Source organism: Apus apus, chromosome 4, assembly GCF_020740795.1.
Source record: "Apus apus isolate bApuApu2 chromosome 4, bApuApu2.pri.cur, whole genome shotgun sequence".
NCBI lineage: Eukaryota > Metazoa > Chordata > Aves > Apodiformes > Apodidae > Apus > Apus apus.
In genome coordinates, this window is record NC_067285.1 from 67,095,563 (window position 1) to 67,113,847 (window position 18,285).

Below are 18,285 nucleotides of genomic sequence, written 5' to 3' on the forward strand. Positions count from 1 at the left end.
TACCACCACAGTAAAGAATGTAAAAACATAGACAGCCATGGTACAATCCACAGAGTGTATTGGTACCATTAGATTTGTAACATCAGGGAGGCTTTTGTCTCACTTTTCACATGACAAGCATATGAGGCGTGGCTGATTGCAAGACGAGCATACCCATACCCTGCTTCCCCTCAGCTGCTGTTATTAGCATTCTTAATTAAAAAAACCCACACAAACAAAACCAACAAGCAGCCAACACAAATGTGCCAGCTGAGCTCCAGCCCACTCATCTGCAACCTTACTTTTCAGGAATAGCAAGGTACAGCCCGAGTTCTAAAATTCCTAACAGTGCAAAGGACCTGCAGATGGCTACCCACTCCTGTTCTTCCAGATGTAGACCCTCTGTGTTGGGATAGATTTGCTGTGATGTTTCCCCTTCATTTTAGACACTAAAATAAACCACCTTAGCCACAGCAAGCACTGCATTCTGCCCTAAGAGCCCCAAACACTACATAGTGAACCTGAATTTCACTCTCTTTCTGATTCTTTCCTGAAAATACAGAAACAAAAGGGATTGCTTTAAGTTAGAATCACAGTAATGACAAATCCATTTGAAGCTGACTTACTTCAGCTTCCTCCTTAATTTTTCTCTAACTAAAATGTTTTACCTTTGAACTTGTACCCCATGGCAAGCAAGTACAAACAGAATCTGTAACAACACCACTCTATTGATCAAACATAGGAAAATAACAGGAATTTTCATATCCAATCATTCAGCCATCAGCTGAATGGCCTACACTCAAGGCTGCAAGAGCATAAAAAGTCAAGGAACTGGACTAAACAGCAAATCCAAGAACTTTCATAGATTTTTACTGAAAGGTAAAATGTAGAATCCTCCAATACCCCTGCCTGTCTTCTTGCAGGTTGAAAAAAAAAAAAAAAAAAAAAAAAAAAAAGGGCAGCAAAAACTCTTCTGCTGCATTTAAAGGATGAAACTTTCAACGTATTCAGCATTCTTACCATGTTTTCTGTACATCCCTTTATTGGAGATTTGGAAGATTCTAAGATGTAAAAAATTCTTTAATCGTCTATCTCAGCCAGCAGTTACAAATGCTGTGTTTAATGTGGAAGGAAGACAAAAGAAGAAACATGTATTTCATTACAACGAATTACAGTGGAGCATGATGAATGCGATTAATTCCACCACAAGCTATGACGCAGAGAATGGACTCAAAAGAGTCAAGTATGTTCTACAGGAGAGTGCGGGTCTAAAAAAAAAAAAAACACTTTTCAAAATACAATTGTGAGGAAGATTATTAAAGCATTCAGATTACTTATAAGAAAAGCAGAGTCACTGATGGTGATGATGATTTATTAATAATAAGAAAGAGAAGAACAAAACAGTTAAATGTTATTGTAACATTCCTTAGGATACAACACCACAGAATAAGGTTTAAAAAAAAACAGAAACAAAACTAAACAAAAACAACAACAACAACAAAACAAACAAACAAAAACAACTTAAGAAATTGAGCTTCCATGAACTTTGGACACGAAGGCTGAATAAACCTTGAGGAGAAACAGTTGAATAGACTTTTCTAATTCACGGCAAATAAATTGTTTGAAGAAATAAGCCTGTTTACAGTGCTGTGTAACATTAGAGCAAATCCCTGTCTTTAGATCTAAATGATCTGTGATTTGCTGCATGATCAGATACAAAGCTGAAACCTGGCAAAATGTCACTATAGAAAAAAAAAAAGGTGATTTTTTTTCAACTACTTAAGTTTTAAATGACCTATTATTTTCTACAGAAAAATAATAATCAAATAGAATAAAAAAGAGGACACTTGCTACCAAGAATGATCTCATTTTACACAATGTTACTTCTCATTCTATTCACAGTAACCATTAGAAAAAACAGAGTGAAGGCTCAATAATGTAAAGCATTTTTAAATTACATTTACTCCTTGAACATTCACTTTTCTCTTTTTCACGTGCCCACTACATGCCAAGAACTCTTTAGTACTTCATTTATATGCTTTATTCTATTTTCCCTGTCTATTTTAGTATTTCATTTATAGAGTTTTTTATTCATGAAAGTAGTAGTGCAGATTCGCTTCTTCTAAGATAACCTTATTTTAGTACTGTTCCACATCTACCTAAGAAAGGAAGAAAAACCAGACCCTTTTACTTTGCAAAAATCATGTGTAGCCAATTGTAGTAATGCCTGAAAGCTACATAATTTTAATTTTCTTTGAAAATTAATATAGAAAAATAAAAAGGCGCCTGCAGAGGATGGTACAATAGGCATGTCAACAGGTCAACATACAGGACTTACTTGCTACAACTCTCAGATTTGGCAGCTGCTAATTTTGTTGAATACCTATTTTAAGTAATTACAACCCAGTTCTGTGATGCATGTGAGCTTGACTTTAAATAGATCAAACATTTCCAATATCTGTAGCATGATCACTTGCACACTTGAAATCCTGACATTATGGGGCTCAGTAGTTTCAAGCTGATTGCAGAATAGAGCCTTTGGAATAGTAAAAAGTTAGTATTTTTAATTACACAAAATATATAGTGTATAGCAAGGTGAAGATCAATACCTTCTCCAGTCTGGGAACTGACAAATGAAATTGTCAAGAGAACACAACAATTTTGTTGGCTCATATAATATGCCAATACTCTGAAATTTTTGCTAGATAAGCTGCTGAATCTTACTGCTGCAGTTAAAAAGTGTGCTTATCTATTTCTTTTAGAGGTCACTGTCCCTGCAACAGAATCAAGAGAAGAGACCCTCAAAAGGGGCAGCACGGTGTACCATTACATCTGCTGAGTTTGCTGCTGGGGTGGCAATCCTTCTGTCAAGGGGAAGAACTGACAGCTGAAGGTGAGAGTGTCTTCAGCTCCTTGACCAAGACCTTCCAGAGCCTGCCCTGTCAAAACTCCAGCAAAATCCCTGGCTGAAACTAGCTCTTTCACCCATTGCTTACTGGATTTTCAATGCATCTTCTTGCTAGTCAAAATTATTTCTCACAATATCTAAAACACTGGACCAGCTGCATTATCCTTCCCTTGCAGTCATGCTATCAATTCCTGAAGTCTTTGCACAGAACATATTCATTCATATGCCTGCACGCAGTTGATAAGGTAGTTTCCTTAGTCAAAGAGAAATAAAGTTGTAAGCTGAGATGTACTTGACAGCATGTTGGCCCCACTGAGGACACCTAGCTTTCTTCCTAAAGTCTTGCTTCCCAAAGTTGCTTTGTTATCCCCAGAACCTCAACTGCCACCTGAGTTTCCTGGCGTGTTCTTTCTCTCACCCAGCCTCCTCACACTTGGCTTTAGCCCTCAGTTTGCAAGGCAGTCTCAACACAGGGGAGGGTCTCTCTAACCTTTCTTAAATTTTTCCTACTTTTGTTTCGAGAAGATTTCCTGCCATAGCTGACAGGGTAACAAAATACTTTCTCGGCCCATAGAATCCCTGCTTTTTAGCTAAAGCTCCAAGTAATTGTCTCTTTTTTTTTCTACTTGTGTTTTCTGCCATTTGTGCCTGGGTTTTTGCTCTCATGCTGAGCTGGCAAGGACATCTTGTTTCTTTTCCTTTTGCCTATATGGTGCTTCATGTTCTGCAAGTTCATCGCAAATCAGAAGAGCATGTGCAACAAAAATCTCACCCCAAAATAAAAAGCAAGCAAATGGCACACAGTTTACATCAGCCACCAGTGAAGTCAGATAGCATTATGATTCTTGTGCAAGATGGTTCATAGAATCATAGAATCCTAGGGGTTGGAAGGGACCTCGAAAGATCATCTAGTCCAACCCCCCTGCCAGAGCAGGGTCATCTAGAGCACATCACACAGGAATGCATCCAGGTGGGTTTTGAATGTCTCCAGAGAAGGAGACTCCACAACCTCTCTGGGCAGCCTGTTCCAGTGCTCTATCACTCTCACAGTAAAAATTTTTTTTCGAATATTCACCTTGAACCTCCTATGCTCCAATTTGATCCCATTACCCCTTGTCCTGTCACTGGTCAACACTGAGAAAAGCCTAACTCCACCTCCCTGACACTCACCCCTTACATATTTGTAAACATTGATGAGGTCACCCCTCAGTCTCCTTTTCTCCAAGCTAAAGAGACCCAGCTCCCTCAGCCTTTCCTCATAAGGGAGATGTTCCACTCCATCATCTTTGTGGCTCTGTGCTGGACTCTTTCAAGCACTTCCCTGTCCTTCTTGAACTGAGGGGCCCAGAACTGGACACAATACTCCAGATGTGGCCTCACCAATGCAGAATAGAGGGGGAGGAGAACCTCTCTTGACCTACTAACCACACCCTTTCTAATGCACCCCAGGATGCCATTGGCCTTCTTAGCCAGAAGGGCACACTGCTGGCTCATGGTCATCCTTCTGTCTACCAGGACCCCCAGATCCCTTTCACCTACACTGCTCTCCAGCAGGTCAGCCCCCAACCTGTACTGGTGCATGACATTTTTCTTCCCCAAATGCAAAACTCTACACTTGCCCTTGTTGAACTTCATCAGATTTCTCCCCACCCAACTCTCCAGCCTGTCCAAGTCCCTCTGAATGGCAGCACAGCCCTCCAGTGTGTCAGCCACTCCTCCCAGCTTAGTGTCATCAGCAAACTTGCTGAGAGTACATTCTATACCCTCATCCAGGTCGTTGATGAAGATGTTGAACAACACCGGTCCCAGTACCGACCCCTGAGGGACTCCACTAGTCACAGGCCTCCAACTAGATTCCGCCCCATTGACTACAACTCTCTGCCTCCTTCCTTTCAACCAGTTCTTGATCCACCTCACTGCCTGATCACCAAACCCATACTTGATCAACTTATCTACAAGGATGTTGTGGGAGACAGTGTCAAATGCTTTACTGAAATCAAGATAGACCACATCCACCGCTCTACCATCATCTATCCATCTAGTAATTTCCTCATAGAAGGCTATGAGGTTAGTCAAACATGACTTACCCTTGGTAAAACCATGCTGACTGCTCCTGATGATCCCCATGTCCTTGGTATGCCTAGAGATAGCGACAAGAATAAGTTGTTCCATCAGCTTTCCAGGGATGGAGGTGAGGCTGACCGGTCTATAGTTACCCGGGTCCTCCTTCTTGCCCTTCTTGTAGACTGGAGTGACATTTGCTATCCTCCAGTCCTCAGGCACCTCTCCTGTTACCCATGACTTACCGAAGATGATGGAGAGTGGACTAGCAATGACCTCCGCCAGCTCCCTCAGCACCCTTGGGTGCATTCCATCTGGACCCATCGATTTATGGATGTCCAGACTACTCAACTGATCCCTAACCCAATCCTCATCTACCTGGGCAAACTCCTCCTCTATCTTGACTTCTTCTGGGGCTATATGAAACTGGGACTCATGGGGAAATCCTGCAGGAGTAAAGACAGAGGCAAAGAAGGCGTTCAGCACCTCTGCCTTCTTTATATCCTCTGTCACCAGGGCTCCCACCTCATTCAGCAGTTGGCCAATATTGCCTCTAATGTTAGTTTTGTTAGTTTTGAATGTTGACCAGCTATGGTTGGTTCTGAGGTGTTTTTCAGTAATCACAAAAGTGTTAATGGGAATATTTTCCTTTACCTGTGGGACCTGGGTGATTATTCAAGGGCACAGAAAAACCTCACCCTTCAAACAAGTCACCAGTATATCCTTGCCAGAAGGTTTTTCTCAATGCTGACCCAAACTAATCTGGGTAGAGATACCAAAATTTGCTAGCTCCATACCTTCACACTCCTTAACAACACTGTTTGAGTTTGAGCTACTATTTGAGTAGCACTTTTTTTTTCTCTGCCCCTTCATCTCCAGCTCAAAGCAATGAAAGGCATTAGCCAATCTGGCTGGGCCCTTGCTCTCACTTTACATTAATCCTTTAGCCAGTAAGAAGAGATATTGTGGTACCTGCTCCCAAGTCTTCCTGCCTTTCCTATGGAGGGCAAATGAATACATGATGGTTAGAGAAGATGGGTTTTTATCACCATAGCCAGATCAGTGTATTTACACATTGATCTTTGTTTTCTTGAGTATATAAGTATACATCTAATCTCTGTAAACTCTAGTGATACAAAAGCAGGAGAGAAGGAATCCTAACATAAAAAGGCAATGCTGCCTAAAGAAAAAAAAGAACAAGAAAGTTCAAACTCAGAATGTTCCTACTTAAAGATAAGACTTTCAAAGAGTCAGAACAAAGATGATTTCTACCACAAGGAATCTCCAATTTATAGACTTCCTATTTATACAGCCAGTGTCTGACTATTTACCCTGGAAAAGTTGTTACTTGCATAGTAATCAAGCCCACACTTATTACAGCTGCTGTAGAGTGAATGAACCCTGTTCTCAACTACACAATGAGAGGGTTCAGCCAAATAAGTCATCTCAGAAGGGACCAAGCATAAAATATTATGTGAGATCTGGGGAGAGATGTTGACAGCTGAATCCAATTAGGCAGCCAAAAGTAACTTGTAGGCAGAAAAAAATAAATAAAAAAAATATCAAGGGCTTGTCTACATATGCACTTGTTTCTTATTAACTTTTGTAAGGTTTACACTCTGAACCCACTAGGTGAAACAATTTCCAATTTAAGTTGATCACGCACAAGGCACAGCCTTTGGAATGGGCACGTCCACACTTGAATTGTTTTAGCATATGATATCACATCAGTAGTCCATAGTCTTTATAACTTCTTTGCCCAATAAAGTATGACTGCTGGTTCCACTGCAAGACAACAGCTCCTAGTACCCATTGGCAAAGATTTTCCAGCAAGTTTCTCCTTGCACAGACACTGAGTGTTGGAGTGCAGCTGCTCTGTAGTTCATTCACCGCCACCAACAGAAATACAGCATGCTAGCAATCACACTTCTGTTTGGGCAACTCTTTCTATTGAGAGGCTCCTGCTGTCAGTTTTACCAGTCACACATCATACTCCAAATAAATGCTGGTATGCTGTCAAAACCGGTAACATATCACCTAATGAGACTCCTGAACCTCACTCAAAAGAGAAGATAATGACCCTTCCCAGTTGTCTTACGGTTTCCAGGAAAGGAGTATCATAGAATCATAGAATCATAGAATCATAGAATCATAGAATCATAGAATCCTAGGGGTTGGAAGGGACCTCGAAAGATCATCTAGTCCAACCCCCCTGCCAGAGCAGGGTCACCTAGAGTACATCACACAGGAAGGCGTCCAGGCGGGTTTTGAATGTCTCCAGCGAAGGAGACCCCACAACCTCTCTGGGCAGCCTGTTCCAGTGCTCTGTCACTCTTACAGTAAAATAATTTTTCCTGATATTCACCTTAAACCTCCTATGCTCCAATTTGTATCCATTACTCCTTGTCCTATCACTGGTCTTCACTGAAAAAAGCTTAACTCCATTGTCTTGACACTCACCCTTTACATATTTGTAAACATTGATGAGGTCACCCCTCAGTCTCCTTTTCTCCAAGCTAAAGAGACCCAGCTCCCTCAGCCTTTCCTCATAAGGGAGATGTTCCACTCCCTTCGTCACCTTTGTGGCTCTGCGCTGGACTCTTTCAAGCACTTCCCTGTCCTTCTTGAACTGAGGGGCCCAGAACTGGACACAATATTCCAGATGTGGCCTCACCAATGCAGAATAGAGGGGGAGGAGAACCTCTCTTGACCTACTAACCACACCCTTTCTAATACACCCCAGGATGCCATTGGCCTTCTTAGCCACAAGGGCACATTGCTGACTCATGGTCATCCTCCTGTCTACCATGACCCCCAGGTCCCTTTCACCTACACTGCTCTCCAGCAGGTCAGCCCCCAACCTGTACTGGTACATGGCGTTTTTCTTCCCCAAATGCAAAACTCTACACTTGCTCTTGTTAAACTTCATCAGGTTTTTCCCCACCCAAGTCTCCAGCCTGTCTAAGTCTCTCTGAATGGCAGCAGTATCACTGGGAGTTTGTTGTTGTTAGGGGTTTTTGTGCATTTGGTTTTGGGTTTTTTGGAGGGAGGAGGGCAATTGTAGCTTTGGTTTAGTTGGGGTTTTTTTTGTTGGCTTTGGGGGTTTTTTGGGTTTCAAGTGGCGATGCCAAGGTGAGAACCCTAAAAAATAAACTATTTCCCTTCCAGACAACACATACGTACCAGCTTTAAAGTAGATAATTACTCTGTTACTATGCTCATGTGCGCAAAAAATAAATGATGAAGAAAGTGTGGGTTTTTTTTAAAGAGTGTTTATCTTTAGGAACAATACAGGATCTTTGTTTCGCTGAGTTATTGTAGTTAGAGCCCTGAACCCTGTGCTTCTTTCAGGTTGAAATATGAAATATCTTAAAATGTCACTTCCCCCAAATATAAAACATTTGTGACCTGGGTGATGAAAACAGTGCAGAACAATCTAAAATATTTTCATAATTCTTTACATCCTGTAAAGCATTATACAGAGCTAGATAGAGCAGCAAAACCTCATCACTCAGATTAGCAAACTTCAGTGTATAATGAGGACAGCAAAATGCCCAAAGAGCAAAAAACTTTAAAAAGAAACAAAAAAGCTGTCTTCTAACTGAAGTTCCTGAAAGACATTCGCTTGAGACTATATATGCAGAGTTAGTTTTTAATCCTCAATTTCTGAAGACCTAGGCAATAGGAAAATATAAAAGAAAAATAATGCAAGTCACAAATAGATCCAAAGAGAAATTATTGCAGAGAGAAAAGTGTATTTCTATGGAATGGAAAACTAATATATTTTTAATCACTGGTTGATGATAAATAGTATACACCCACGTAAAATGCCACACCTGCAACAGTACAGTGCTGTGTAAAAATAATCATGTCACTCATTTAAAAAAAAGTATACAAGCTTTGCAAGTGATCTCCTGCCTCTAAATCCTGAAAAGCTTTTGAAAATTCTGTCCATATTGCTTGCAGTTTTTGTTCAAATATGCAAGTGTAACTTAGCCTATCACTTTAAAAGCTTCATTCAGATCCAATTCTTCATAAATTAAATTTCCTTACTACTCCTCCATGGTACATAACAGATAATCATCCAATATTTTAAACAAAAAAATGAAATGCCAATCAGGTAAACAGATTTTACCCACAAACACATAATGTATATTTAAATAATAATAGAATTTCCAGTTGTAAAGATTTTTTAGTGAGGGACACACTGAGCATGGAAATAGCAATACAATATCCACCAGTTTCAAACAGACATTAGAGAGCTAATTCATCCTCACGTTTCCTAAATGCTTTTGCTCATGCAGAATATAGTTATACTGTTTTGTATGCACATGTATAAGCATGAAAAACACCCTGGCATGATGATTTGTGAAGAGAGAATATTTAAATTTTTAGTTGGGTTTTTTGGGGCTTGGTTTGCTTGTTTTGATGAAGTCAAATAAACAGAATCCTTTGAGAAACAGCTGCAGTAACCAAGAAGTTACTAGTGATAAACACATACCTCTGTTATGAACGATTTGGCTGTCAAGGGGTTCATTATAAGAATAGCCCGTCTCAGAGTATCCCGGTAGCGGTTCAGTTCTTCTATTCGCATACTGGAAAAGAGGCCTGTGATCATTTTGTTGATGTTGTTTTCTACTTTCTGCAATGCTACATCCATTCCCTGTTGAGAAACTTTGTCCAAAAACTCTTGTATTCCACGGATATCTAGGAAAATAAAAAGCCAAACAAGACATTAATTGATAAGCAGAAAAAAAGACAAAAATCTGTCCAATTCAACTCACAGAGGCATTTTGTTCAGTGTCAGGCAGACCTTTATGAGCTTTCACTTATTACTCATTGGAGCTCTTCCTGAGCTATACTCATGGCACTTCTTAAAGTACTAAAATAGGACAAAGAACAGCCACACCTCAGCTACTGTCCAAAACAACCACTAGAAAACAAACCTACAAATATTTCTAGCAATTTTCCTAATTTTGTCAATCATTACACATGTTCCTTATTTTTCTTAAGGGACATTCAGGCTAAAATCCCTAAAGAACAGTGAAGCTATGAAGACTGTAACACACACTTCTTTCAAGTGAGAGTTGTCAGAGGGCAACCAAGGTGGAGAAAGATAGGAAGCAGATTGTTTTCTTTTGTATTATCCACTGCAACTCTGCGTACCTTAATGTATCTAAGTGAAAAGAAAAAATAATCAGAAAATCTTAATGTTGTTCTAAACTGCACAGCTATTTATTTCCTTCAAAAATAAACCAGACATATTTCCTTTAAAACAACAGCCAGACATACATTTGCAATTGTACTGCCAGCTCTTGTCTGATACTGCCACTGCTTGCTGAATTTAAGAAGTTCTTCCACAGCAAACTGCTCTAATAGATCTTTCTGGTTCAGTCTGAGTAAATCCTTTTTTAAAAATTACTTGTAAAGGAAGAATTGATCAGAAAAATGCTGTGTTCATCACCTAGCTTGTAATATCTTTAATACCTCCCAAACTGAAATGTCTGGGTTCTCTCACATTGTCTTGCAACCTCAAGCTGGTCCAAGCCTTTGAATAGCTTTTTCCAATAGTGAATTCCACAAGAGCAAGCAAAAAACTTGTTTGGTGTTTTCCTCCTCTTTTGAATGGCTTTATCTAAAACTCGAAACTTGAAGCTTACAATTTAAAATAATTCAATGACTTCATAAGTCAGAGCAGGGTCTCCTGGACCTCTAGAAATTCCCATCAGCCTCACTGACTCGTCACTGTCTGATCCTAACCAGCCACTGCAGTTGCTCAATCTTTTTTCTGGAGCTAAGTCATCAGTTGCCTGATGTGACTTCTCTGCCCAGCAGCTGTTCAGACCTGTTCTTCCAGAGGACATTCAGCAGGACACCCTTCCTTCCCTGCTGGCATGTCACCCTCCTGCTCATCCATCTGATCCCATTTAGAGAAACAAGACAAAGCCTTAGAGACAACAAAACAGATGCTGTCTAATACAGGCACTAATTATGGAAAAAAAAAGAAAAAAAAGGAAAAAAAAAAAAGGAAAGAAAACCAGTAACCCAACATAAAAAGGAATTTCTGAAGAAACATATCTTTGAATACCGAATTGGTCTCTTCTAGGTATGTGGTGCTTATTCCGATACCTGGGAGACTGCAGTTCCTTCTCTGCTTCCCTCCTACAACCCTGGTGCTCTATAAGTTCCTTGTCTTGATTGCTCATTTTCCAGGGGAATAGTCAACCTGAGGCCAAAGACTGGTCACGTCTCTCTTCATGAATCATCTTAAATTTGAAAAAACTTCCAATTTGATTTTCACAACTGTATGGCTACTTGGAGAACTTTCATCCTTACCTATCATCTTCTTACAGAAAGGGCAGGAAAAAATAAATAATCCCCCCCCCCAAAAAAAAACCAAAAACAAACAAAAAAGAGCAAAAAAACCCCAAACAAAAAATTGGGCTCTATTTAATTCTAACATGGAATGAAGAATCTCAAAAGTGTTCATACTACTAGAAGCATCTTAGATGCAGTTCATGTGATGCGAGAGGACAGCTGGGAAATCAGAATGAAAGCAGACTGGAGATGCCTGAGCATGATAGACTCTAAGGATTGGAGATGTTGCAAAACCAGCCATCAGCTGTACCAGGAAAGTGCTCGTGGCTGGTCCTTAGGGTGGTTTATTTTGCTGGTGATACAAGTGACACTGTGCTGGCACATTGTGATAACAGCTCAGGATAACCCCAAGACAAACCATAGAGAATAACAGAGCATAACAGAGCATGGAACTGTTGTTTACTTTATCAGGATTGCAGTAGCTACATTCTCATTAGCATACACTGACAGGTGACAGCTTATAGAGGAATGGAACTTCATTTTAAGACCAGGGGAAATATTGAAAACCACCCCAATATTGTGTGGAAGGCTTCTAAAATTTTCCCCAAAACCACCTACACTCTAGGACTCTCCTCTAGCTGTCAAGAGAGCACTGCTACCAGCACTCTGCTCTAGTCAGTCCCCCAAACTGATGCAAATGTGGCTAGAGGCACAGGCTGCAGGGGAGAATTACATGACTTCCCTCACAGCAAAGCATCAACAACTTCACAGAGAAACCTGTGTGATACACCCCTGAGAAGTTTATGGAGGTGTCACATATGGATTTAATATGGTAGCTATGATGGTGAATGAATAAGATCAATGCGACTAAGGTCTGGCTAGTAACTATGGCAGATGAACACTACATGGCCCAAAGGGACCTTGTAGGAATATTACAGCATCCAGACCTGATGGGTCTTCAGGGAAAAGTTGGAAATAGTTGAGCCAGTAATCTTTATTCTGACTTTGCTGGCAAAACTGCACCAAAACTAAGTTTGACTTTTACTCTTTTCCAAGTCTACTGAATATATATATATATATATTTTTTTTTTTTTTTTTACTGAGCCATACATTTGAGGCTTTGGGGGTCCAGCATACACCAAAGTTTAAAGTTGAGTCCCCACAGTAAAGAAAACACTCTGCCTATCTCCTCAGTGCAGATATTCTAACTAGAGAGTATTAGAGACAGCCACCCTCCTGCAGCACCATTTTACCAAGATACTTCACATTGTAAAGAAAGTCTTGTAATAGCTTATAATTAAACAATCCACAAAAATAATTCAACAGGGTTAGACTTGGAAGTCAGACTGTCACCAGAAAGTTGTCTCCCTTGTCTAGAGCTTTTAAATAACACGAACTGGAAAGAAATGGTATTTTAGGTGTTTAGTCTATTTTAGGCATTCAGCACTGCAACCCCACTCTTCAGACACTGCTGAAATACCACTTGAGGAACAGTTTAAACATGAATAAAATACAGGCTTACCCTAAAAATAAAGTTCCATAAGAGAATCAGATAGTAATTACAGCTTCTATTTAATATCTAAATCAGGAAAATTAAATTCAATCTAATCAGAGATGTTAGAATTTTTTTGGCACTTTAAATACCAATTTAAAAAGCAACAAGATTATTTGAACTGCTACAAATATGCCTTGTTTTATGAGAATGAAACTTCTTTCCACTTTAACCTCTTCATTCTCAAGCTCCTGATGCTCACCCACTCTGAGTTACTCAGCATCCAGATGGAATAAAAAGTGAATAAAACTGATCAGTTGGGAGTCAAAATTATTAAAGTACAAGGAACACATGGCAAGAAATAAATACAGACTGCTTATACCTCAGCTTACCCAGTAGAAGAATGGAGGTATTGGTGGTATTCACCTGCTGCTATGAAACAATGGAGAAAACAAAACCACCTTGCTATTTAAATGCTATTTAAATAATGATAGTGCTTCCAATATTTCAGAAGCAAACTTCTAGCAATGATCATATTCAAACTGTATGCTAAAGAGTACATGCTGCCACTGAAAGGGCAGCATTATCTTTCCTGTGTGGATTATCTGAAAGTGGCACATGCCCACACTACGGAATCATCTTTCTAACAGATAAGCTCCTTCTGCAGAAAAATCTGGCAAGCAACCTGTGGCACAGATGGCTCTGCTGCAGAGACACAGGACTGTTCATGTCTAGAACACAGGTGTTTCTTGCCCTGAATTTGCTAGCCAACCTATTGCCCAGGCAGAAGAGACATTTCTATTTTCTATTTAAATCAGATGAGTCACAGTCATTTCCAGAAATACATAAGAGCTGCTCATTATCACCAGTATTAATTATCCTCCTTACTGATAAAAGCCAAAGTTACCAGAGAGAGACAGACCCAAGCTAGAGCCAAAATTGCCATCTCCTCTCTGAACTCAGTGTCACTAGTAGTTACAGCATTACGCTTTCTCGTTTTTCACTGTACAACCAGCACTTCCACTCTACACAAGAGTGTATGCACAAGAAGAAAGAACCATTCTGCAGTCAGATACACAGCATCAGCTATAGGGTTAAACCAGGCTGGAAACTTGAAAGAAACATTACCAAACATCCTCTTTTTAACCAAAATTTTGGCTGATTTAAAGAATGTGAAGTTGGCTTGGAAAGTGTCATAAACAAAGAGCAAGGCAAGCAAAATTTATCAAGCCTCTGTTGGAAATTACCTTCCCTGACTACCAAAAAGACAACCATGCCACTACAAGGCAGAGGTCTATAGGAAGGTCTTATGCTCTGCACCACTTGTGCATTGAATGTCCAACACTGGACAGACCAGACTGGCTACAGCCACAGCTGAGGTGCAGATGCAGAGCATTCCTGTGTGGATGAGTTCAAGGCCTATGGCCTCCTAATCTCTGAAGACCTGACTGACACATTCAAAAGCAGGCACTCAGCATAACACTACTCAAGGTGAGATCTGAATTCAAGTGCTACCAGCTTTACTGAAGACTTTTCATTTCTTTGTCAGTTATCGTGGACCTGACCTAAAAAAGAACTTAGGAAATTAAGCAAAAGTCAAATCAAGTGCAAGCACCTAAGCTTACACTGTCTTTTCATTGAACAATCTTTTAGATACTGAAGAAACCAAAAGAAACAGGTAAGTAGTTTAAATGCTGGTGAAAAAGCATGCTCAAAGCAGCTCTAAGCATCCTTCAGAGACTATGGGTCCTATAGCTAATCTTAATGATGAACCTGGCAGGAACACTCAAACCTCACCTAATACAAACAATACTACCATTTAATGAAAAGTTCAGCAGTTGTATGGGAGAAAATATGCAAAGTCAGGTAATTGTAAAAAGATGTCAGTATTTTCAGGAGCTCAGGAGAATTTCAAATCCACAGCTTTCCTTGATGCCAGATTACAAGAGAAATTGCATCTTTCCTCTCTTTTCACTGAGGTGTGTACACTGTGTATGTAATAAATTTGGAACAAGAAGATTCCTGACTTCCATGACTGGATCATAATATAAAAACAAATAAAATGTGGTCTTTACACAGAGATTTTCTTTATCACCAGCTCAGCTTTTCCTCTCACTTCTTTGTTCTCTTTGGTCGTGCATAACTTTCCTTTGCTCTGTTTTTATGCAGAGGAATACTTTTAGAGGGAGCAGGTCCCCTCATCCATTTTGGGGTAAGTCTAATGATCAAGACATCCTAGAACAAAATATGCTGGGGGGATTCAGGCTTCTCATATAGGAACATTAATATGTATATGCTGTGAAGAATTTGTAAGCTGTTTAAAAATGAGCTCACATGCTAAGTACCTCTTATACCCTTATTAAAATTGAGAAATGTACATGGTAGAGTGGATGCAAAATTAAAAAAAAAATTCAGACCACTCTATGGCCAAAATAAGAGAAAGAAGCACTGCTCACCAACTGTAATAAATTAATCCATCCACTTCTGTAATTGTATTCCACCTAAATTACAAGACACTTACTCAGAGGTATCTCAGACCTGGTTTACAGTCATTAGGCTCATCCCCCCTCTGATACCATTTTAGATCTGAGAACATGGCCCTCACAGTATGCAGATACCAAATGCCAACTGACTCAGCTGTGGCAGTAAAGGTGAATGCACCTGTCATAAATATTCACTGGCTGATTTACACAAAAGAACACTTTATTTGCACAGTTGATGAGAAAAGCCATTGAATAACAAATGACACTGCTACAATTCTCATCAAGAAAGCTTTTTAAGTCCAGCACAGTGATTCTTCCCTACACAATGACGGCTAACGTGATAGCAACTATTAATTATGAAAATGCACCATACACAAGGGAGATAGGCAGCTCCAGCCAGTCTCTGGTGGTGCCACTGCTCTGCCTAAAGTCTTGAGCAAAGTGTTTGCAGTCCTGTGCACACATTGATATTTATTAACATGGGTAAGATCTAGGCTAAGGAAAACAACAATTTATCATGATGATTCAATAACAGTCCTTCATCCTTCTTTCATAACAGTAGGATTTCTCTCTCATTAGTCAACTTATACGTAATTCAGTGAACCTCCAACACAAAACAAATAAAAAAACCACCAATCTATTTAGCTCCTTCATATCAGCATTTGGGAACTGAGATGGAGCAGCTACCTAAAGTATTTCCACTGGATGATCTAGCTTCAGAGAATATAGCAGTAGTTCAAATTCATTAAAAAAAATAAAAAATCAAGCTCAAATCTTAAATTACAGATGAAACCTCATTATCAAAATTGCCAGAACCTAGCAAGTGGGGATTATATTTCTTAGGTTAGGGGAAACTGAAAATTTGTAAATGGTTAGTGACTGTTTTTTGTTCCTTTGCTTTCAATTTTCTGAAATTTCACATTTCCAAAAACAAGATAAATTTTCTCAAATTTATTAATAAAATGCAGTTGAGAGAAAGGAATACAAATAAACTTACTTTTTTTTTCGTTTCTTGAAGATGTTTCTATTTTAAACTGTAATAAACCCAAATTACTTCAGTTTTTGTTGTTTGACATGAACTATTGTGGCTCTACTGAAATGTCTATTTAATCCTTATTTTAAAGGATCATCCAAAAGTAATTTACATTAGCTACTTTTTGTTTCATGCAATGTCAGCTATTAGAGATAATCCTTTAAATTAAAAAAAAATCCTTAATACAGATAGTTCCAAGTAGCTCTACTCAATGTTGGGGCAGAGATACTAAATGCTGCAGTTTTCAAATCCTGCAAGCCTTAATTTTCCAACCTTAGTGGTAACTGACAAAATTTTTCCTGTGAGGTTCTCAGTTTTTTATTGGTAAGAAAGAGGGGAAAAAACCCCACAACACAGAAGAAAAAAGATAAATAAAATTGAAGCTACAACTAATCCTTATGAGTATCAGCTGCTACCTTAGCTTTCAAAAACAGAAAATGAGTCAGATTGTGACCAACCTTCACTTGTGGGGGCTGACAAGGCAATATATTCTACAATCACATATTTTGACTGTGTAACCTGCTTTCTACCTCTTCATTCAATTTCTCTTTGACTACAATTTGCATTAGAAAGTTCCAAAAGGCTTCTAGGAGTTGCCTTTGATTAAAATAACCTCTTGCAAATAAATAATTTTTCCCTGTCTAATGTCTCCAAAGATGATAATAGTTTAGAGCCTAGTGTTGTTTAACAGAAGAGTAAATGCTGAACCATCAAAATAATGTTAAACTTGAAAAATTTAATTAAATCTTATACAAATGTAAAACAAAGCTCTATGCCTCTACCTAGATATATGCCCTTATTAAATAACAAGTAATCTATACTCTGTATGATACACCAACTCTCCCTGCAGGTAACTACTGCTCCCTGTTAGTTTTTGTAAGCGCGAGGAACCACACATGCCCTTCCAAGAAGGTAGTGAGGAACAGCAAAGTGACTGTCCTTGCAGACTTCCTGGTAATAAACCACATATCGCATTTACAATCTGAGTTAAGACAAATTGTTCTCTAACTGTGCATCAATGTGCTCCTCTATAATTTTTTCTGTTAAGTAGAAGTTTACACTATAGTAACAGGAATATTCTATGAGTGGACTGGTGTTGTGAAGAACATAAGCTACAAAAGCAATGCTGATAAAACTATGATTTACAATTACTATAATAAATATATTCTAGTCTTTTCCTGTCTCTCAGCTTCCTTTTTTGTTTGTTTGTTTTTTTAAACTGGTTAAAACTCTCAGAAAGAAGTTTTCTTTTCAATTTATGATACTACCTGACATTCATGATATGGTTATGCCTACCTCATGCTTTTATCCAAAGGTGGTTTTCTCATTTGATAACTGTTCACTCAGCTTCCAAACTCAATTTTAGTACTTGAGTTGACATGGAAACAACATGTTGAGAGTTGAAAAAACTTAGCAAACAGTAGTGGAAATTAGTACAAGATTCAGGTATTCAAGTATTCTTCAATTAAGTCACTTTCTGATGATGCTTACAGACTGTGCATATAATAAAGAAATCTCAAACACCTGCGAAACTTTGAAATGGCACTTCATTTACAGTCATTGCCCACTACACAGATACTAAGAGAACATCTACAGGTTTGTTTTGACCTCAGTACTGAAATTCTAGATACAATAGAAAAATTGTTCTTTCTTCTTCACTAACACATACAGATGGCTGTTAAGCCACGCCTTCAAATACTTTATCCATTCCATCCTTATAGACAGCAACACGAATGAATGACAAACCCTCTCACCTAAACTATATACACTTGAAGCTCATGGAATGCATTTTTCCAACTATTATGTGGTCAGAAAGGAGAGGCATGGCCATTGTTCCACCAGAGAAAATTTATAGAATAGTTCAGTTACTTCAGAAGTTGAATAATTTTAGGGTTAACTAAAATATATATTAAAATTCCAGTGGAAATGTCAACAAGAAAAAGCAAGTTGTTATAAAAGGTCTCACAAACAGATGCTAACTTGCAATATAATTAAGCAACACATGAAAGTT

The 18,285-nt window shown here is 38.9% G+C and overlaps 1 protein-coding gene across 3 annotated transcripts in view; it reads right to left on the minus strand.

The window, feature by feature from the left end:
• Nucleotides 1–18,285, minus strand: part of GRID2 (glutamate ionotropic receptor delta type subunit 2) — a 736,483-nt gene that overhangs the window by 279,002 nt on the left and 439,196 nt on the right. For all 3 annotated transcript variants that reach the window (XR_007889412.1, XM_051618647.1, XM_051618648.1), the window contains exon 4: nt 9,450–9,655. Coding sequence is in view for 2 of the 3 variants with exons in the window: in XM_051618647.1 (XP_051474607.1) it covers nt 9,450–9,655 (206 nt within the window). In the remaining variant the exon portion in view is untranslated. The remainder of the gene's footprint in view (nt 1–9,449; nt 9,656–18,285) is intronic.